Source organism: Danio aesculapii, chromosome 4, assembly GCF_903798145.1.
Source record: "Danio aesculapii chromosome 4, fDanAes4.1, whole genome shotgun sequence".
NCBI classification, from domain to species: Eukaryota; Metazoa; Chordata; class Actinopteri; order Cypriniformes; family Danionidae; genus Danio; species Danio aesculapii.
In genome coordinates, this window is record NC_079438.1 from 54358573 (window position 1) to 54381769 (window position 23197).

Genomic DNA, 23197 nt, shown 5'->3' on the forward strand with positions numbered 1-23197 from the left:
GGTATGAAAGAACTACAGTATCTTTCATTTATTGTACACTGTAAAGAAAACATTGCTGACTTATTAGTTTTCCTAGTCATTTAATCATCAATCAGCATCAGTCAAACTGACTATATTAAGTTAAACTTGGTATAACCTAAACAAATTAGCCGAAACCTGATTGATTTATTAAATAAGTTAAATATACATCAAAATATTTGTTGTGTTGACGTTTTGTCATTTCAATTGTTTTTACAATGTACACATGAAATGTCCATGGGTCTCATTTATAAATGTGTATACACTACATGAATGGAAACACCACATCCCATGCAAAAGTTGACGGTAGAATGCACAGCAGTAAGTAAACTAAATATTTTTACCCTAAATATTGACTCACATTTATTCTGACGTACAGTCACTTTCTAATGCAAAGTGTTATAAATGAGATCCCAGAGCAGTGTACTTCTGTTGACACATTAGTTTGCTGCTTTCACAAGCTGACATTCTTATAGAGACTAAATATTTATCTATCAAACATCTCTTTGCTTGATTTATTAAACTGGTCAAACATTAATTAAACTCATCAATTTACTAGTCTAACAATCAGTGTCTCTGCACTTGTCTTCTACAGAACTACGGCGTGTTGATATTGACATCAGTTAATCCCCATTGATGCCGTACTTGGTTATGGAGCGGTGAGTGACATGTTGTTTACTAATGTTCAAAACATTCAGGGTCAGGAAGATGTAGTTTGTTTTAAAGAAATGAATGCTTTTATTCAGCAAGGATGCATTAAAGTAATCAAACATAACAGTAAACACATTTATAATACTTTATAAAAAAGGTAAAAAGACTGATAATTATTATACATAGTTCTTGAGCAGCAAATCAACACATTGGAATGATTTCAGGAGGATTATGTGAGACTGGAGTAATGCTGTAAATGTTGCTTTGCATCACAGGAATGCATTATATTTTAAAACTCATTCAAATAGATCCTTCTTTTGAATATTGTAAACACAAACCGCCTCTTGTGGTCAGATAAAATTTGGCTACAGAAATATTTTTAAGCTATAATCTGTCTTAAATGTGTTCTTTACCCTGTGGTTGCATTGCATATAGTGTGTTTGTCATGGTTATGAATTTTCGGCTATGAATTTGTTCCACTTTTCCTGCCATACCGCCATAGCTTTATCCTGCAGTTGTGCTGACAGTGAACTGTACCTGTTAACAAAGAGGGAAAACAGCTTTTTAAATTCATCTTCCATACAATGGAAATCATTTTCAAATGAAAGTGTATGAACAGGGCCTAAAACTAACAACTAACACACTTTTCTATTTCATAAATTGATAAATTGTATATCCAGATCCATGAAACCACACTGTAAAAATGATATGATCAGTATAATCATAGTATATAGTATATAATCATATGGTTAGTCCTGAAAGCATATGCACTGAAAAAAGTGTTGCATGCAAAACTGTTGCAAACAATTTATTTGTGTTAAATTTAAGCAAACAAATTAAATTTAGCAATGTTCAACCTAATTTATTTGTTTAAATTCAGCCCAAATAAATTGTTTACAACCACTTAACGTAAAAAAAATTGAGTAAATCCAAGAAATCATCTTTGAATCATTTTTTCGGTGTGTTTTTAGATCCTTTTGACTTATTAAACTAAGTTATTCATGCTCTAACTTAATTTTAACTTTAATTTTAAAGTTACACAAGCTGTTTTAAGTGAGTTTAACATAATATAAGTTCAATGGACTCATAAGGTTAATTTGATTCAGCTTAAAAATTTAAGACAACCAGGATTTTTTTACAGTGCATATATACAGTATACCATATAGCATATATATGTGTGTGTTTATATATGGTCATGTGAACGTATACCTGTATTTACAATTAAAACTAATATATTTGAACATACAGTTAAAGTCAGAATTATTTGCCCCACTTTACATTTTTTCTTCTTTTTTTTAATATTTCCCAAATGATGTTTAACACAGAGCAAGAAATTTTCACAGTATGTCTGATAATATTTTTTCTTCTGGACAAAGTCTTATTTGTTTTATTTTCGGCTAGAATAAAAGCAGTTTTACATTTTTTAAAAGCTATTTTAGGTCAATATTATTAGCCCCTTTAAGCTATATATTTTTTTTTCGATAGTCTACAGAACAAACCATCATTATAGAATGACTTGCCTAATAACCCTATCCTCCCTAGTTAACCTAATTACCCTAGTTAAGCCTTTAAATGTCACTTTAAGCTGTATAGAAGTATCTTTAGAAATATCTAGTCAAATATTATTTACTGTCATCATGACAAAGATCAAATAAATCAGTTATTAGAGATGAGTTATTAAAACTATTATGTTTAGAAATGTGCTGAAAAAAATCTTCTCTCAGTTAAATAGAAATTGGGAAAAATATTAACAGGGCTAATAATTCAGGAGGGCTAATAATTCTGACTTCAACTGTATATGTGCAAATTCCAATGGTTGAGAAATTTAAGTTTAGCAATATTTTAAATGGTGACACAAATCTTTCATGCATCTGAATACAATTTATGTGTTTGAGTAAAACATAATGTTTAATCCTGTAAATTACTGATGACATTTCTTCCAAATTTAAAACTAAAATGTCATTTTTGTAAAGTTTTAAAACGTTTATATAAATTTTTAAACGGCAACATTTCCAATCCTTTGACTTTTTAGGAAATAAACATTTTGTGGTACAACCCTTATGTTCAGTCACAACAAACAACTTTGATGTGATCTTAATTTTCAATTAAAAAGAATAAATGTAAAAAAAAATCAATAAAGAAACATCAATAAGTTCTGACATTACTGCAATTCCTAATAATGTATATAATAATATTAATCCTAATATTGCCATTATTATTATGTGACGACATCTGTTTAGATCATTTACCGTGACCTGAGCTGCTCATAGGAAAACATTACAGTGTGATTTGACTAATTGCATTCTCAAGCATCGTTACAATAAATGTTGAGTAACACTGGCTAATATAACGCCAACCTGATTTCACCATGTAGGACATGTCCCTTTATTAACATCTATGTTGATGCTGGAACAACATCACAATCAGCCAATCAGAATTAAGGAATACGTTTACTGTGTATGTTAAGTTTAGGCGTACAGCATACATAATTGTTTTCCAGCTATTATTCCCCTTTGATTTTGGGAATAATTTACTGTTATGGTTAGGTTTAGGGGTAGGGAATCGGTATGGATTATTTTACGGACACAAATGATGTTCCAGGATCAACATAGATGTTAATCCAGGATCGCATCGTGCTTAGTAAAATCACGATGTACTTAATATAATTGCCAATTAATTATAATTGATTACAATAGTTCCTAAAACTATTGTACATGAGTGAAACTACAATAGACGAGTGTTAATGTTAGACTCTGTAATAAATAAACATCCTCACACCTGATTGAGTTTATCGCGAGCTCCTTCAGAGTGCCTAGATTTGCACTCAATCCACCAATACCAACAAACACCTCATAGAAATCATAGGACAGTCCTGTGGTCCCGAATAAAGTGGGGTCATCAGAGCTGACCACCATAGGATGACCGTCAGACATTAGCACTGCGGCTGGATGATTCCGCAGATCTGAGACCAGCTTTAGCACCTGCAGGAGAAGAAACACTGCTGATTTAACCAAACCAGTTTACTTAAACAGTGCACGGCTACTGTACCTGGTTGGAAATGGGACACAACTCCACTGCCACACTTCTGGTCCTGGAGAGCTGTTTGGCTATGGGATGATGAACAATCGCAAAACCGTGTCCGATACGGCTGGTGTTAAACAGCAGAGCGTCTAACACATTCCTGTCCACATCGGTCCCATCCAAATCTGAAAGCAAACACTTATAGATAAATATATCCCAATCCACACTGCACCACGAGAAAATCGACTGCATTTGCTGACCTGTTTCTCCAGCGTGGAAAAAGTAAGGAAGTTGTGACTCTGAAGGGAGTGATAAAGCATCCCGAAAATACCAGATTGACCCTCCGGTGTCTTCACGACCAACCTGCGGCAATCAATGATACAATCAGAGAAAGTAATGTTATGTGCATTGTGAAAAATGCATTTATTATGGAAAGAATATATGTAGTGCAAGAGAATTGGAGCATGGAGGACTGCATCCATACATCTCTGCAATGACTCAAATCACTGATTAATAAAGTCATCTGGAATGGCAAAGAAGCGTTCTTGCAGGACTCCCAGAGTTCATCAGGATCCTTTGGATTCATTTTCAATGCCTCCTCCTTCATCTTACTCCAGACATGCTCAATAATGTTCATATCTGGTGACTGGGCTGGCCAATCCTGGAGCACCTTTTTTGCTTTCAGGAACTTTGAAGTGGAGGCTGAAGTATGACAAGGAGCCCTATCCTGCTGAAGAATTTGCCTTCTTCTGTGGTTTGTAATGTAATGGGCGGCACAAATGTCTTGATACCTCAGGCTGTTGATGTTGCCATCCACTCTGCACCCCCACGCTCGATGTAACCCCAAACCATGATTTTTCCTTCATCAAACTTGACTGATTTCTATGAGAATCTTGGGTCCATGGGGGTTCCAGTAGGTCTTCTGCAGTATTCGTGATGATTGAGATGCAGATCAACAGATGATTTATCAGAAACATGGACCTTCTGCCACTTTTCCAAATGATCAATGAGAAGTCAAGTTATTATTTGTTGCTCTTACAACTGGAATCGATGACAAAGACTTTTGTCAGGTATTGAACTTGTATAATAACAGCATTTAATTAAATGAAAGCTGTATTTTTCCTCAAAATGTCCCCTTTTTTCCCCTTAAATATTTGCATTGATGTGAATTGTAACCCAAGGCAAGGGTGAGATTACCAGGTCAAATCCTGCGACAATGTCTGGATATTTTCTCTGCATCTCAATGGCCTCTTGCACAGCCTGCTTCACACGAGACACACTAGAAGACCTGCATAAAAATGCATCCAGATCAGCAGAAATTCAGATTAATATGCAGCTATAATCATCTGCTGAAAATAGATATTTCTGTATTATATTAAGAAGATCCTATGATGTAATTTAAAAGGGGATAATGATGGGTGTACTATATATGCTTCCATGTTCAATAAACACTAATGTTTACATTATTTCATCACCTCTATTCACACTGTCTGTCTAAAACACTCGTTGAGTTCCTGTATTACACTATATGTTGTACAATGAAAAAAATGTTTCAAGGATGATTCCTTGGATTTACTCAATTTTTTTACGTTAAGTGGTTGTAAACAATTTATTTGTGTTGAATTTAAACAAATTAAGTTTAATTTTCTTAAATTTAATTTGTTTGTTTAAATTCAACACGAATAAATAGTTTGCAACAGTTTTGCAGACATAATCTTTTTCAGTGTATATACTATCATGCTTTTCTTTTGTTGAATCAAATGAACTTTTCTAGTCATCTCAACTTACTGTACATCAGTGAAACCGGCTAAAAACATTTAGTTAAACTTCATACAGCTAAAAATGTTTGTTGAAACGTGATAAACTTATTAAAATACCCATAATGTACCAATAATGCCATCCAGTGTGATGTTTAAATATGAAATAAAATAAAAATAAAACATTGACTGGGTTCTTTCTTTAAGCTCCTCCATCTAAAAAGCCTAAAGTGCTCCAATTGTCTTTGTGATTGGCTAACGACTCAAGGTTATGTTCGGAAATGTTACGCCCCTTACCATAATTGTGAATGTTAGCTTCCAAAGCCACAAACAGTTAATAAAGATGATGATTTGACCACCTCAGCATGTGCCAGATCAGTTTTGGACGAAGCTTATGATCAAGCAAGCTGATCTGAACCAACTTTGCAACCAAAAACCTTCACAATGGTAAGTTCTGATTTTGTATCTCTAGACAGCATATTAGCAGTGTTACTGAAGCCTCTGTGTTTGGACATTATATTTCATGCTAATGCTAAAGCTAGGGATATTTTTCAAAATCTGACATATTTGAGAAAGTACTCCTTGATTGCATGTGTTTTGGTCAGGAATGAGAGTAAATCCTCTTTGTGTAGAGCTATTGTCCTTGAAACTTTGCAGGTCTTGTATGTCACACGTGCAAACATCTTATTGTCTGTGAAAAACAAGACATTATATGGCCTCTTTCCTGCAGCCAAAACAAAAGCCCATATGCAGTAGCTATTGTTGAACTCTGAATTGAAACTAAAATTTCACTAAACTTTCCTACTCGGTTGTGGTTTATGGCATGTTTTGTTGTTTTTGTAGTCTAAAGGTGATGCATTTTAATCCATAATCTCATTTATAATCAGAAATGTACTACCTGTTAGACTAGAAGTGCTATCTCAGTTGGGAAAATGCCATTTAGGTGGTAAAATGTGTTTAAATACAATTAAAGCGACTTTATTGACTAAAGCAAATGCATTACTGAATGTAATTCTGTATCATTATTTGCATTACAAGCTGTAATTATTAGATGTTGATTTAAAACACGTTTAATCTAAACACACATTCATAGTTTTAATGTCGAAATCTTATGAGAAATTCAATTTGTACAAGATGTTTTAATAGCATTTTTTGTCATCGTCAGGAAATTAACTTGTACATCTCATATGTTTTAGACTGTGTTTTTTGATTGTGGATTTAATTGTGGAGTGATTTAAGTGTGTGTTTCACCTGTGAGCAGAGAGGATTACACGAGTTCCTATAAAGTCTGGATGATTTGCTCTGAACTGCTCAGTGATGTTTCTGTAGACCTCAATAGTCCACGCTCTGTCATGGGTAGTGCCATCCAGTTCATATGCCTAAACATAACAACATCTCTTTATATATACAGTTGAAGTCAGAATTATTAGCCCCCCTGTTTATTTTTTTCCCCAATTTCTGTTTAACGGAGAGAAGATTTTTTTCAACACATTTCTAAACATAACAGTTTTAATAACTCATTTCTAATAACTGATTTATTTTATCTTTGCCATGATGACAGTAAATAATATTTGACTAGATATTTTTTAAGACACTTCTATACAGCTTAAAGTGACATTTAAAGGCTTAACTAGGTTAATTAGGTTAACTAGGCAGGTTAGGGTAATTAGGCAAGTTATTGTATATTGATGGTTTGTTCTGTAGACTTTCGAAAAAAATATATACCTTAAAGGGGCTAATCATATTGACCTTAAAATGGAAATTAAAACATTATAAACTGCTTTTATTCTAGCCGAAATAAAACAAATAAGACTTTCTCCAGAAGAAAAAATATTATCAGACATACTGTGAAAATTTCCTTGCTGTTAAACATAATTTGGGAAATATTTAAACAAGAAAAAGAAATTCAAAGGAGGCTAATAATTCAGACTTCAACTGTATAATCATAATGATGTCTGTTCAGTTTCTGTACCTGCTGTGCGATGAGCTCAGCTGTATATGACAAATACAAAATCACAAATACAGTCTGCAAAAAATGCATAGAAAAAAAGTCTGATCTATTATAATCTATATGCAATGAAAAAGTATTTTCTTGTCTATCATAGTCTACATAAGTGAAATTCATCGAAAAAAGTAGGGCGGGACTTGATTTTGTATATTGATTGGATGGTTGGATGTCCGTGGTTTGCTATTGGTGGATTTCATGTGAGTGACAGGTTGAATTTTGCTCTTTAAAAAATTTAATTGAGGAACAAGAGGGAGTTTCATAATACAGTTTCAATATACAGTTAAGGGCAAAATTATTAGCCCTCCTGTGAAATATTTATTTTGGAGCAAGGAATTTTTCACAGTATTTGCGAATATTTTGTCTTATAGTAAAACCTTTTTTAAATCCATTTTGAGGTCAATATTATTAGCACCTTAAGAAATATTTGTTTCTGATAGAACAAACCATGATTATACAATGATACAACTTTAACCTAATGAACCTAGTTAAGCCTTTAAATGTCACTTTAAGATGAATACTAGTATCTTGAAGTATTTTGATTACAAAATCAAATGTTTGAGTTCATAGTGATGTCCCAAACCTTGGCCTGTCCGATCCTCAGCTCCACATACATGATGTTGTCTTCATAAAGCTCTTTCAGACCCTGGTAGATGTGATCCTTCAGTACAGGAGCATACGTAATCAACCCAGACAGAGCAATGAAAATCCTCTCAAACCGCTCCCATATGCAGTCCTGCGTAGGATAAGACGTCTCCGGGTCTTCCGTGAAGAGCGTTAGATTACGCATTAAGCTGAAAAATAATGGCTGAGTTAGTCTACAGTAGTCAACGTTTGATGTGGATCAAAAAAGTTATCCCAAGACAAGAATAGGTGGTGTTCAATAGCTTTAAGACAGCTCTGAAAGGTTTTGATCCACTTCAGATGTTGAAGAGTGCTTGTCTTTGCTGGTTATGGTTACATTTGGGATTTTATTCTGTTGTGAAGCTTTACATCAAAGGTGGCATGATAGATGCTGCAATCGTTTTTTCTTCCTTATTGTAGTGTGTATATATACTCACTGACTGTATTATTAGAGGGGTTTTATCAGTCGGCCATATTGGAGCCACAGAATGTAAACAATGCCACTGAACAAAACTGGCATACTTTGTTGATTATTGTTGAAGATGATCAATTATTGTCATGTTTTTGCTGTACTAATCAGTCATAAGACTGTCAAAAGTGATAATAAATCAAGCAAATATGAAGAATAAAAACTGTCGAAGCTTTCAGACGTAGATATTGTTGATGAGAGACGGGAAGTACGATAATGCTTTAACACAGTGAGATGACATTAATGCAACTGCTGTTATTTGTAAGCACCTGTGGCTATTTTACACCTGATACTGGTGTAGTGTTTAGTGTTATTTGTAAGGGTCCTAGGGTAAACTACTTCGAAATTTACCCAATTGCTAATTACATCATTAAAATTGTATTTAAATGACCTTTCTGAGTCTGACTTTGCTACTTTAAGGGGACCAATTATGCAAAAATCAATTTTATAAACAGTTTAAAGACGGTTGTGTGGCAGCAGTGTGTGAATATAAGCAGCTTCTGATAGTAGAAATGTATTAATTAGATTTTTAATGATCACACTTTGATTAAAACAGTCTGCAGAAACATTTTTGATTGACATTCTCCATTTGTACGTGTCATCAGAGTGAGAAAGCCCCGCCCATTAGTGATATTCCCTCCCTTATTACCAAAGGACATTAGTCTTGTTTTTGAATCTGCCACTATGCTGACACACAGGCATTTGTAGCTCCGCCCTCTTTTAAAAAAAGCTCAATCTCATTTGAATTTAAAGTGACAGACACCAAAACAGCACAATTAGGATCAAAGCCTATAAGGGGCAGATTCAAAGAGTTATAAAACAATATCTGTGGGGTATTTTGAGATGAAACCTCACAGAGACAGTTTAGGGACATCAGAGACTTCCTTTACATCTTGTAAAACACATCCCCTGTAACTTAGTTACTCTTTAACTTACCCTTTAACTTACTAAAACGTCATGTAAATCTCAATGCATAGACACTAAACTGTTCAACGTTAATTCATACAGTAGCTTAAATGCTCATGAAGCAATTCCTCATGCATTTCTTTTCTTAAATACACTGTGAAATCTTTTAGTCAAATTTATCAAATCAAATGAGTGCTGTTAACTTAAATCTTACTGGAAGTTGATTCTACTCATTCAAAAAGTTTTGAGCTCGATCGATTCAAAGAGTTTGTAATGGTTTCCTCAAATGGTTTGAGTTGCCTTAACTTATTGGGTTTTACAGTACTCAATTGGTATGAGATCTCTTAATTTATTGGGTTTTACTGTGCTTACGGAGTAAGTTCACAGTACTCATTAGGATTTGTTTTTGAACTTAAATGGTTTGTTGCAATCGGTTTCCTCAAATGGTTTGAAGTACATTTACTGGGATTTACAGTGTACATGCAGTTGTGTTGATAAACGATAAATGTTCTCATTCATTCATTTTCTTTTCGGTTTAGTCCCTTTATTAATCTGGGGTCCCCACAGTGGAATGAACCGCCGATAAATGTTGTTTAATTGACCAATCTAATTATCCTGCAGTATATTATAATATATACAGTATATTACTGCGAATGATCTGAACTGATTTATATAAAACTGTTACATTTTAAGTTACAGTAATTAAGGCAGATATAACTGTAATTAAGTTAACAGCAGTGTTTCTCAACCACGTTCCTGGAGGACCACCAACACTGCATGTTTTGGATGTCTCCTTTGGATATAACACCCATGATCATCCAGTCTGATGAGCTGATGATCTGTGTTTTGGTTGAGGAGACATGGAAAATGTGCAAAGCTGGTGGTCCCCTAGGAACGTGGTTGAGAAACACTGGCCTAAAGTTTAAAAATAACCTCTTACTTGTTTCAGTGGAAAAGCAATTAAATTAGTATAATTAAATTAATATTAATATAACTAATTAATATAACTAATTACTATAACAATAACTTCCCCACTCACTGTCTGAGAGTAATTGAATGTCTGCACATGTGGCAGATTTGACAGTAAAGCTGTCCTAGACTTTGATGTTTGCTTACCTGTTATCAAAGGAAGTGACATCACTAAGACTGGCCCTTAAAATGTCTAGCCGCTTCCAAAAAGAGCATCCCCAGCGCGGAAAGGGTGTACTGGTGGAGAAGAGGAACCGAACCGATCCGTCCCAAGTGAAGCAGATGTAACAGTTAGGCCTGTATGTGGCGTTCAGCAGCCAATCAACACTCACCATAGCGGAGTTGTGGATGTGAAGGGCAGCACCTGCAAAACACACAGTCAGTCTGGTGTGTTAAAGCAACCGGCCACACAAAAGATGACAAATTTGTCATTCTTTACTCACTTTTCACAAACCTTTATGGGTTTCTTTCTTCTGTTGAACATTAGTGGACATGTTGAAGAATGTTGGTAACCATTGACATCCATAGTATTTGTTTCAATGGAAGTCAATGGTTACAGGTTTTCATCTTTCTTCAAAATAACATCTGTTTTTTCTACCAAGTATATCAATAATTGGTTTACAAAACCCTTCAAGATATCTTCTATGTTCAACAGGGAAACAAATTCATAAAGGTTTGTTTTTTATTTTATTTTCCATCCATTCAAGCACAGATGTGTACCAAACATAGCCAATAAAAGCAGAGACCGGCAGAAACTACAGACATTTTTCGCTATTTATGTAGAATCATTTTAGGAGTACGGTAGCTAAAAGCTTTAAAAGTGGCTCAGTGGTTAGGACTGTCGCCTCGCAGCAAGAAGGTCGCTGGTTCGAGTCTCAGCTGGACCAGTTGGCATTTCTGTGTGGAGTTTGCATGTTCTCCCCGTGTTGGTGTCGGTTTCCTCTGGGTGCTTCGGTTTCCCCCACAGTCCAATGACATGAGTTGAATTGAAGGAAGTACTGTATATATAAAACATATATATAAAACATATGCTGGAATAGTTGGCGGTTCATTCCGCTGTGGCGACTCCCTGATAAATAAGACTACGCTGAATAAAAATGAATGTGTGATGCAAATACAAACTGAATCACTTGTTTGGTAAACAAAGTCTCTCATATATTATAACTAAAGATAAAATATTACTATATAAACATTACTGTACATAAATCGTAAAAGAAATAAGCATATTGTTCAATAATATTACTTAAATTAATATAAAAATGGCATAAATAACCTATATATTTACTCACATTTATCAAGGGTCGCCACAGTATAATGAACCCCCAATTACTCTGTCAAATGTTTTTATACAGCGAATGCACTTCCAGCAGCAATAAGCCTGAAATTATTCATACCCCTGGCTAATTCTGACTTTAAGTTTTTCATTCGTTCATTTATTTTCCTTCGAATAGTCTCTGTTTCAGAGGTCGCCACAGTGGAATGAATCACCAACTATTCCAGCATATGTCTTACGCAGCGGATGCCCTTCCAGCCACATCCCTGTACTGAGAAACACTTAAAGTTTTGGTTCAAATGTAAATAAAAGCTGAGAAATATATATATATATATGTTGTTCCCCACATTGATGGCTTTTGTTTATTTATGGTTTTAGTGAAGCCTGTGTCGTTTCCTGTCAAAAAATAAATTAAATTAGCTGGTTAAATAAAAGTAAACTTAAGTCCAAATTTAGCCAGGGGTATGAATAATTTCTGACTTGACTCTATATATTTACAAACATAAACAGACATAGGGCCGTGACAGTGGTGCAATGGGTTTTACAGCAAGAAGGTCGCTGGTTCGAGCCTCGGCTGGTTCAGTTGGCATTTCTGTGTGGAGTTTGCATGGTCTCACCGTGTTGGCGTGGGTTTCCTCCACAGTCCAAACACGTGGTATTGGTGAATTGGGTAAGCTAAATTGTCGTGTATGTGTGTGATTGAGTGTGTATGGGTGTTTCCCAGTGATGTGTTGCAGCTGGGAGGGCATCCGCTGCGTAAAACATATGCTGGATAAGTTGGCGGTTCATTCCGCTGTGGTGACCCCTGATTAATATGAGCAGCCGTTTTGTACCTTTTGGCATTTTCTGCAGCAGTTTGAATATTGGGCTTTGCTGGATGATGTGCCGCACTTTGAAGAAGTGATTGGCCGGTGGGAAAGGTGAAAGAGTGATTTCCTTCATCTTCAGCATGTACAGCAGTGAATCCATCCGCTTTTCGGCTTCGTTGAGCTCCATGTTTCCCCCGATCTGCTGTAAGAGCTCCTGCTGCAGCAGCTGCTCTCTCTGATGGGGATCTGGCATTGATTTACACTCGCTCACACACACCAGCAGCACCACCATCACTGCTGCACTCGCATTCTGAGACAATGAGACAATCATTTACTCATGCTTGTTTGTTTTTAGAGGAGTGTGTCTTAAAGGTGGAAAAGTGGACATTATGTGTTCTGCCACATGAACTAGAATCATTTGATATTAATATTAATACTAAACTCTTAAGGATCACAGTGCATGTTTTTTTCTTAGCCACTATCCACATAATTATTAGCCCTCCTGTTAAAATCCTGAATATATTTCCTCAATTTCTGTTTAACGGAGAGATTTATTCAACACATTTCTAAACATAATAGTTTTAATAACTCATTTCCAATAACTTATTTATTTTATCTTTGCCATGATGACAGTAAATAATATTTGACTAGATATTTTTCAAGACACTTCTGTACAGCTTTTCAGCATCAGTGTCCACAATAGTCACATTGCTTGACATGCAATGTTAAGTTGAATAAAACCACAAAATATTAACCATAACAGAGTGAAAGTGTATGATTGGCATGCGTTTTAAAGGCATTTCAAGAGCATTCGGGGATAAAAAGTACAACATTTGTAACTTTAATAAAGATTAATTTAACTAAAATAATAATACAAGGACGACTACACCATGTTGTTTTACATTTGACATTGAATTATTCAATTTGTGTACCTGACAGCTGCAATAGAGATGGACAAATTTGTGCAATCAGCTATAATGAGGCTAGAATTGGTTTTTATGTATGGGCGATATATAGTGGATTACCAAATTTGCTTGAGGTCATGTCCATATGTCGATATATTGATTATTGTGACAGGCCTAGTACAACTCAATTGTTTTATGTTCAATCTACTTAAATTTCTTAAAACGATGATGTTAATCGATTTGTGTTGGGACATCATAAAGGAATTGTGTGTAATCCAGCATTATTTACAGTGCTGATACACAATAATCGTGTGTGTTTCAATGTTTACATTGTTACACTTAAAAAAATGACCTTTTGTTCAAACTACTTATTTAAAGTGAGCTAAAACAACACAACTCTTGATTATTTATTACTTACAACTCAATTGTTTTATGTTCAATCTACTTAAATGTGTGAAAACGATGACGTTAATCGATTTGTGTTGGGACAACATAAAGGAATTGTGTGTAATCCAGCATTATTTACAGTGCTGATACACAATAATCGTGTGTGTTTCAATTTTTACATTGTTACACTTAAAAAAAATGACCTTTTGTTCAAACTACTTATTTAAAGTGAGCTAAAACAACACAATTCTTGATTATTTATTAATTACACCTCAATTGTTTTATGTTCAGTCCACATAAATTTGTTAAAATGATGACGTTAATCGATTTGTGTTGGGAAATCATGAAAGAATTGTGTGTAATCCAGCATTATTTACAGTGCTGATACACAATAATCATGTGTGTTTCAATATTTACTTTGTTACACTTAAAAAAATGACCTTTTGTTCAAATTACTTATTTAAAGTGAGCTGAAACAACACAACTCTTGATTATTACTTACAACTCAACTGTTTTATGTTCAATCCACTTAAATTTGTAAAAACGATGACGTTAATCGATTTGTGTTGGGACATCATGAAGGAATTGTGTGTAATCCAGCATTATTTACAGTGCTGATACACAATAATCATGTGTGTTTCAATGTTTAGTACATTGTTACACTCCAAAAATGACCTTTTGTTCAAACTACTTATTTAAAAGCAGCCGAAACAACACAACTCTTGATTATTTATTAATTACAACTCAACTGTTTTGTTTAATCTACTTAAATTTGTAAAAACGAACCAGTTAACTTAATTCTATAGCTTAATCCAGCATTTGTAACAGTGTAGATCTTAACGTATCCTTTGTAAAGTTAACAGATGAAAGCTCGTCCTCTGGCGTTTCCATCAATCAAATTTACATCCTAATCCAATACAAAACCTCAGCGGCAGGAAAACAACAAGCCTTAAAACTCAATGCATCAGAAGTTATACCTTACCTTCAAGTCTATTTTACTCATTGCTCCCTTTTTGCTCCTCATCTATCAATCAGGCATGCGTTTTCAGCCGCTGTGCGTCTGCATGTCGAATAAAAGTTCCTCTTTCAGGAACAGCGCATATTAAGAATGTGATGACAATAGAGCATGTGACATACTGTGAAATCTCAAATGGCTCATAGAATAAGAGCCTTGAGGAAAGCCTTTCCAGTGTGACGTTATCACCCAAATCAGCCAGTCAATAACAACACAACGAGACGAGATCTGGTCCATATGGTTTTTCATTACAGTTTTCACATCAATATAGTCTTTCTGCATCATCGACAGACACGTTTGCTTCAGATATACAGATCATGCTCCTTATTACAGGAATGACATAAATAAAATAAAAAAGATTTGTTTTTATGAAGCGAGGGTTATGAATCACTTTATATAGACTTTATATAGAAACTTAACGGAGCTTTAATTTATTCATAATCAGACACAGAAATGTGCAGGACACTATTTTGATCTTTTTACAGCAATGATGAATCATATACACAACACACACACACACACACAAGTGATGTTTTCTTAAATACAGTACAGATAGAGACGCAGGAATGGATTTTTAACATCAAAATAAAAATACAACATCAAAATACTGGCGATCTCTGGAAAGATCCATCAGTCCATGAACTTGCGGTTCTGGTTTGCACCAAACAGGGCGACTCGAATTTCAGGCATCATCTGAAAACACGTCAACATTTTAGTGTGTGTGATTTAAAAGTGACATTTAAAAGTTAAAACAGCTTAAAGTGACATTTAAAGGCTTAACTAGGTTAATTAGGTTAACTAAGCAGGTTAGGGTAATTAGGCAAGTTATTGTATAACAATGGTTTGTTCGAAAAAAATATATAGCTTAAAGGGGCTAATAATATTGACCTTAAAATGGCGTTTAAAAATGTAAAACTGCTTTTATTCTAGCCGAAATAAAACAAATAAGATTTTCTCCAGAGGGAAAAATATTATCAGACATACTGTGAAAATTTCCTTGCTCTGTTAAACATCATTTGGGAAATATTTTAAAAAGAAATTTAAAGGGGGGCTTCAACTATATAATCATAATGATGTCTCTTCAGTTTCTGTACCTGCTGTGCGATGAGCTCCAGTCGGCTCTCCAGAGTGTTTGCCACTTTAATTTTCCCATCCGCATTATAGAGCTCAATACCTCCAGAGCTACACCCAAACACACACAAGCTTTAGATTCAAAGATTAAACCCATATCTGAAGTTGTGCAGGCTATTTCTGTAAATAAGGAACTGCTCTGCAAAGGCAGATGCTTACATTTCTGGAGAGAGGAAGTTGTCTTGGTCGATGCGCACTTCTAGATTGTTCTTTACTGCTGCTTTGTAGATGGCGATGTTTTTCTGCACAGCGGCCTAATGAAAGAAACACGTTTGTCTCTAAAACATGATGTTATGAGTTGTTTGTAATTGTCAAAGACATACACAACGTTTTTGTTGATGTGGGCATGGTGGCTCAGTGGTTAGCACTGTCGCCTCACAGCAAGAAGGTCGATGGTTCAAGTCCTGGCTAGGTCAGTTGGCGTTTCTGTGTGGAGTTTGCATGTTCTCCCAGTGTTGGCGTGGGTTTCCTTCAAGTGCTCCGGTTTCCCCCCATAGTCCAAACATGTGGTACATGTGAATAATCTAAATTGGCCGTAGTGTGTGAGTGTGAATGAGTGTGTATGATTGTTTCCCAGCACAGGGTTGCAGCTGGAAAGGCATGTTTAAAACATGCTGGATAAGTTGGTGGTTCATTCCGCTGTGGCGACCCCTGATGAATAGATGGACTCAGCTGAAGGAAAATGAATGAATGATTGTTCCAGTTTGATTTTGGTGAATGTTTTAGTAACTATTTGTGTTTCTGTTGTCATTTTTATTACTACATCGCATTATATTTGTATTATTTTTAATTCTCATTATTATATACGTTTTTATATCTCAGTTTTTCTTATTTTAATAGTTAAAATACATTTAAATGAGAAACGTACATATTAGCCAAAGTTTTGTTGCACTTTTGTCATTTTAATCGATTAAAATTGTTTTCGTTTACATTTTATTTCAGTTATTTTAATATATCAAGTTAAACTAAATGAAAATTAATTTAATTTGTCTGAAGCTTGCGGTCATAGAAATTTCGTTTATTTTAATTTGACTTAAATATCTGAATAGTTGTTGAAATTTTTAGCAATGTTTGTTTTAGTACATGTGTATCATTTAATTTTATTACTTTTTTTGTTTAGAATATCAACTTAAAATACATGTGAATGAGAGATTTATTTATTTATATATGTCTGAAGCTAGGGTGTCACGGTAGCACAGTGGGTAGCACAATCGGCTCACAGCAAGAAGGTCACTGGTTCGAGCCTCGGCTAGGTCAGTTGGCATTTCTGTGTGGAGTTTGCATGTTCTCCCCGTGTTGGCGTGGGTTTCCTCCGGGTGCTCTGGTTTCCCCCACAAGTCCAAAGACATGGTATAGGTGAATTGGGCAAGCTAAATTGTCCGTAGTGTATGTGTGTGAATGAGTGTGTATGGATGTTTCCCAGTGATGGGTTGCAACTGGAAGGGCATCCGCTGCGTAAAAACATATGCTGGAATAGTTGGCAGCTTATTCCACTGTGGCGACCCCATATTAATAAAGGGACCAAGCCGAAAAGAAAATGAATGAATGAGTATGATTGCTCCTTCTCTGAAGCTAGGCATCTTTACATACTACGTCACTTCCGATGTGTGGTACATTCCCTATCCGTAAGGAATCCGTAATTGTAAATTTGTTTCGGGACTTGTAAAAGTGTTTTGCGTCTTGTTAATTTTTTTCTGAAATGTTAATTAGTTTCGTCCTTGGTAACATTGTTTTTCCTATGTAATTGTGTCTTATGACAGGTAAAAATGTTTTTCAAAATGTAAATTGGTCTCAAGCTTTGTAAAAGTGTTTCACACTTTGTAATATTGTTTTGCACTTCCCGGCCACCGTACATCTTTGAGACCATTTGAGATGATCGTTTTTAATTCACATTTTGAATAATCCACTATTATTTAGTTTTAAATCATTTTAACACACAACATTACACCAAAGGCCTATAAACAATATCTAGCTTTATTTTATTATGTTTACCATTCGTTTAATTTCAAGAAACACATGTGTTTTAATTCACTATAAAGAATAACCCTGGCTAAAGCATTTACAAACCTGCACAATCCCCACGTCCTGTTTACGGCAACGGATGGTCACTTTAGGTTCCAGCAGCTGGTAAAAACCCTACAACAGAACAATAATAAAAAGCATATGCTGATAAACATATCCTGACTTATACAATCCTCCTACGTATCTCAAAAAAAAAAAAAACATTGTGCATTTCTGAAGTGTGCCTCGCACAGGTGAGTGGGCCTGACAAACCACCTGTAGAAACACTCTTCTCTCTATATGCACCAGACACTTAAACTAATAAAGACTCAATAAGGAAAATCAAGGTTTACTTGTGAATTTAACACACAATCATGTTGTTGTTTCAACATCAAAAGTCGACAGAGTAGAGATCAACATCCCATAATTCAATTCACAACCGTAAATAAATACTTAACACTTTGCAAACTATTAAAACTGTTAATTAACATTTTTTACAGTGCAATTATATTATCGTTTCAGTATGTTAGATATAGGTTTAAAACAGCTCTTGGATCCAGCGTGTGTATATATTTATGTATTTCGTTCCACTGTATGTCCACACATGTAGCAGAATGACAAAAGCACAACTTGACTTGATAAGCTCAGTTATTAACAGGCCTGATTTGTGGCTGTGTGTTTGCGTATACAGTCCACCGCTCACCTGCAGAACCAGTCCATCCATCAGAGCCGCGTATCTGGACGGATCTCTGGCTACATTCGCTAGTCGCTGACGTGCATCGTTTAGTAAATCCTGAAAAACGTTGTACAGTATAAACACACAATATTTACCATAGAATATGAAGGTGGCACAAATAGAGAAGAGGAACTGACCGCAATCATGTCATCTCTGGCCTTCAGGACCTTCAGTCTGGCCTGATTCATCAGATTGGACATTTGACTATGAATAAAAGACACAATTAAAACATTATTATAGACATATGATGATATTCATTATATATCATGGTATAATGAACAATTTTAATATCATGGCACTTTAAAATAGAGTGAATAATTCTTTATTATTTATACTTTTAGATTTCTTTAGAAGAATATTTATTGTAGTTGCACTGTTGTTCATAAAAGCAAATTAACACTGCAATTAAATTAAATTCAACTAAACTCTCAACGAAAAAGTACTAAATGCTTTTATTAATCATGTTCATTTCTAAGCTAATGCATTATAATGTGTCGAAATTGAAGTCATAATCAGATTACAAGCCATTATCTTTAATAAATGGAGTTAACTAATAAAATACAGCTGTATTATTATTTTTTAATTAAAATAAACATAATAATCGTAATAAATCTGGCTATTTCCTCATGCAATAATGAGACTTTATTGTGAAGTGTACTTTATAATTCTATATAATTCTAATACTATAGTATTTTTTTTTGCATCATACTTTATCATTTTCAAATACGTTTCAGCACTCCATTTGCAATTCAATTTGGTTGAAACATTTGTTTGCTCTGAGCATGTATACAAAATAACCCAAGTATTATTTGATTATTAGTAGTTTTTTTTATTTGTATATGTTTTATTGATTAAAGTAGCCTATTTTGTAAATAGCAAATATTGTAATTATAAATTTTATATTACTATATATATTACTATATATATATATATATATATATATATATATATATATATATATATATATATATATATATATATATATAGTGATTATTATTTCACCACTTAAAAAATGTAAAAAAATAAAAAAAAAAATAAATTAATTAATTAATAAAAAAAAAGAAAAAAAAAAGAAAAAAAAAAAAAATCACAAGAAGATTTTATATTAGTGACAAATAAAAGTTTGAAAAAGTGACTTGTATGAACCTTTTTAATAGTTTAAAGTGTTGGTGTACATTTTATGTTATTAGACTTATTTCTTATACATTATATTATTTCAAACTACTAAAATGTCAGTAAAAGTCACTTTGTTAAACTAGAGTTGAATTTTCAACATCAAAAGTCGACAGAGCAGAGATTAACATCCCATAATGCAATTCGCAACCATAAATAAATCCAAAATAAGTCAAAAACTACACAAATTGTTAATTAAAAGATCTATTTTACAGTGTTTTAGTTAAGTATAGCTTTAAAGTTGCTCTTATTAATAATCTTGAATAATCACAAATAGATACGTGATCTGAAACGGTTTAGAATGAGTAAGAGATTTTGAGGAAACAGGGAATTTCTGCAGTGAGGAAGTCACGCTCACATTTTCTTCTGCTGCTCGATCTGTTTCTCCTTCTTCTCGTAATACTCCATGATCTTCAAGCGCTGGGTCTGAACCAGTCGACCTTTCTCAATGTTAAACTCCTCCTCCGCCTGCAAGGAAAGTCACTTATTATAATAGCATAATCTGATTTAGTGTATCATTTAAAGCTCAAAATGTTGAATGTGCCTGATAAATGTGTTAATATGTCAAAATGTCTGAAATATTACCTTGGCGTCAATCTCCTCGGCTTTTTCATTGGCCTCCTGCTCAATGAAAGCCATCATGTGCTTGATCTGGAAAGATGTGGGGGGGGGGAAGGAAAATAACTAAATGTTACTTAATAAAAAGGCTTTGATTGATCCTGAAATTCATTTCATAAAATGGGTTATGGCGTCTGCATCGAATTACATTTACAAAAGTTATTTTACAAACATAGACAGCATATTATACGCAAGAATATTGTTCAGTTAAATGATTTGAATAATATAAATATGGGTAAAATAAGGTTAAGCATATATTTATGTAAAAATAAAATACTTATTCTGCCCTCTACTTGTTTAAATATGTAAAACAAATCAAATTATTATATGCTAAATGATTAAAACTCCTTGCTGACTAATGTGTAAAACCATCAAATGATTATTTATGAACATCCATGAGCAGATTTTGTTTTGTATTTAACCTATTGTTACAATGAATTAAATTTAAGTGTTTTTTTTTAATGCAAGTCGCTTTATAATGTATATTAATCATATTTCTTCATTATTTTACACACTTTCATACACCAATGCATGTAAAAAATCATAATTGTATCACTAAACATCTTCAATCTGATTATACAGTAGCCCTAAGAGCTGTTTTGGTGTGTTATCACAAGAATGTGGAATGTATTTGTCCTGTTTATTTGAGTGTGTGTTCAGAAAGCTTTAAGTCTGTTATTAAAGATAATCATTCATATTCATAAAGATCATCACCTAAGGCTACATTCTCATCCTTATTGTTATTAATATTATATTCTATTAATCACAGATTTGATGCATTTGGACATTCTAAATATGACATTGTTAATTCTTTACGTACTCAATGGTCATCCTATACACAATAATGCAATTTAAATTAATTCAATAAACGTGATATTATTATAATACAGGCAGGTCTCGTGACTGACGCGCGTGTGTAATGAATAAGAGACGAACAACCTTGAAGGCCTCGTCAGAACATCACGACACTCCTGTCAGGCTCGTATGGAAAAATACATCGAGCAAAGCACTTCATTATCAATTTTACTCTGCTGTTAGGCTGCAGTGAAGGTAAAATGGTGCGTTTAAACGCGTTTTCACCTGTTTCTGGACGTCGGCATCGCTGAGCGCCATGACTGCGGTTTCTGCTTCTGCTGCTTTAAGAGGATTTTAAACTCCGCCGACAGATAAAGCTCGGTTTTCGGCACAGGAAAGGCGTCTGCTTTGCAAATACAGCTCGAATATATTCCTGAAAGCCTTTAGATTTTAAAACTACACGAAAAAGCTTGATCGTGACAGCGTCAGAGCCGTGAAAATAGACTGGAGGGATCAGCTGATTCTCAGTCTTGGATGACACACTCGTCACATGACGCGTATTTCCTCTATGGGAACCAATCAGATTGCAGTGCGCGTCTATGGCTTTTTATTATAGCGGTTTATGTATAATGCATTACAAATGTACATTAAACTATATAAAAACTATGATATAATACAAATTAACATTTATAATTGTACAATATTCTCTGGTTTATTCTACTGTGGCATGCCGTGATAATTCAAGGGCTAAGTTTAAGGAAAATAAATGAATGTACAATAATCATTTTACATTTTAAAGTACTTAAAATGTAAACCTAAAATGTAAAGGGTATTATTATTTATATTTATATTCTATTATATTTATTTAAAACAAAATATATTCATTTCCCAGTACTGGGTTGCAGCTGGAAGGGCATCTGCTGTGTAAAACATATGCTGGATTAGTTGGCGGTTCATTCCACTGTGGTGACCCCTGATGAATAAAGGGACTAAGCCGAAGGAACATGAATGAATGAAATAGATTCATTTTACTTCCATAAACATTTGGTTTCAGATGAAAAAGGATCAATGTTTAATGCTGCAATGGTTGATCAACAGACCCCAAACATACGTGAGATGCAGAGACAAGGCTAAACATATTTTAATAAAGTTTTCTGAAAACTGAAAAAGTTGCTTTCATACTGAAAGCTGCAGTTTTTAGACACGTGTCTCTTCTTGATAAAAGAAATGTGACAGATGTGCTTATTTTGATCCAATAAAAACAACAATAATATTAATAACAACTCAGGATTTTAAAAAGGAAAGCAGAAATTGCACATTTGTATATGCCAAACGCTATTCACTTGCATTCCTTAAATAAAGTTTATAAAAATGATGATGATTATTATTATTATTAATATTATTATTATTATTATTATTATTATTATTATTATTATTATTATTATTATTATTATTATTATCATTAATTATTATGATGATGATGATTATTATTATTCACAATAATAATATAATAATAATAATATTATTATTATTATTATGTATTATTCTATTAATAATAATAATAATCATTCAAAATTTTGAAAACTAAAAGCAGAGTTTGCACATTTGTACACTGTAAAAAATCCTTGTTGCCTTACATTTTTAAGCTGAGTCAAATTAACCTCATGAGTCCATTGAACTTATATTATATTAAATAAAAATATAATTAAAATAGCTTAAAATAATAGCTTTTAAAGACTTAAAACAGCTCACGTAACTTATAAAATTAAGTTAGAACATGATTTACATAGTTTAATAAGTTACAATAAACTAAAAACAAATCTTGTCATGACTAATTGATCATAAATTTTTGACAATGTACACCGAATGCTATAATCACTTCTGTTCCATAACCAAAGTTCATTAAAAATATTCATTCAGTCATTCTTTTTCCT

General features: G+C 33.7%; 2 protein-coding genes across 2 annotated transcripts; both read right to left on the minus strand.

Moving 5' to 3' along the window:
* Nucleotides 1-841: 841 nt before the first annotated feature.
* Nucleotides 842-15003, minus strand: ada2b (adenosine deaminase 2b). Its single transcript, XM_056456107.1, has 10 exons — nucleotides 14777-15003; nucleotides 12527-12812; nucleotides 10568-10784; nucleotides 8036-8246; nucleotides 6699-6826; nucleotides 4888-4978; nucleotides 3951-4053; nucleotides 3718-3875; nucleotides 3448-3650; nucleotides 842-1206 (listed from the first exon to the last, which is right to left on the minus strand). Exons 1-10 carry the CDS (start codon nucleotides 14816-14818, stop codon nucleotides 1119-1121), a joined length of 1527 nt encoding a protein of 508 aa, XP_056312082.1. The 5' UTR covers nucleotides 14819-15003; the 3' UTR covers nucleotides 842-1118.
* A 33-nt stretch (nucleotides 15004-15036) lies between these two features.
* On the minus strand, nucleotides 15037-21798 carry atp6v1e1b (ATPase H+ transporting V1 subunit E1b). Its single transcript, XM_056456122.1, has 9 exons — nucleotides 21549-21798; nucleotides 20436-20501; nucleotides 20209-20318; nucleotides 18815-18881; nucleotides 18645-18734; nucleotides 18008-18076; nucleotides 16100-16194; nucleotides 15904-15991; nucleotides 15037-15502 (listed from the first exon to the last, which is right to left on the minus strand). Exons 1-9 carry the CDS (start codon nucleotides 21579-21581, stop codon nucleotides 15440-15442), a joined length of 681 nt encoding a protein of 226 aa, XP_056312097.1. The 5' UTR covers nucleotides 21582-21798; the 3' UTR covers nucleotides 15037-15439.
* Between the last annotated feature and the right edge of the window lie 1399 nt (nucleotides 21799-23197).

Bases quoted from the DNA above. Each gene is read 5' to 3' on its own strand.
- ada2b (XM_056456107.1), bottom strand. From the start codon at position 14,818: ATGAGGAGCAAAAAGGGAGCAATGAGTAAAATAGACTTGAAG. The intron at 8,247-10,567 runs GTAAGCAAACAT...ATTATTTTTCAG, and splicing joins GTCACTTCCTTTGATAACAG to CTTAATGCGTAATCTAACGC. The intron at 3,876-3,950 runs GTCAGCAAATGC...GTTTGCTTTCAG, and splicing joins TTTCCACGCTGGAGAAACAG to ATTTGGATGGGACCGATGTG.
- atp6v1e1b (XM_056456122.1), bottom strand. From the start codon at position 21,581: ATGGCGCTCAGCGATGCCGACGTCCAGAAACAG. The intron at 20,502-21,548 runs GTGAAAACGCGT...ACATCTTTCCAG, and splicing joins ATGCCGACGTCCAGAAACAG to ATCAAGCACATGATGGCTTT. The intron at 15,503-15,903 runs GTACAGAAACTG...ACGTGTTTTCAG, and splicing joins TGGAGCTCATCGCACAGCAG to ATGATGCCTGAAATTCGAGT.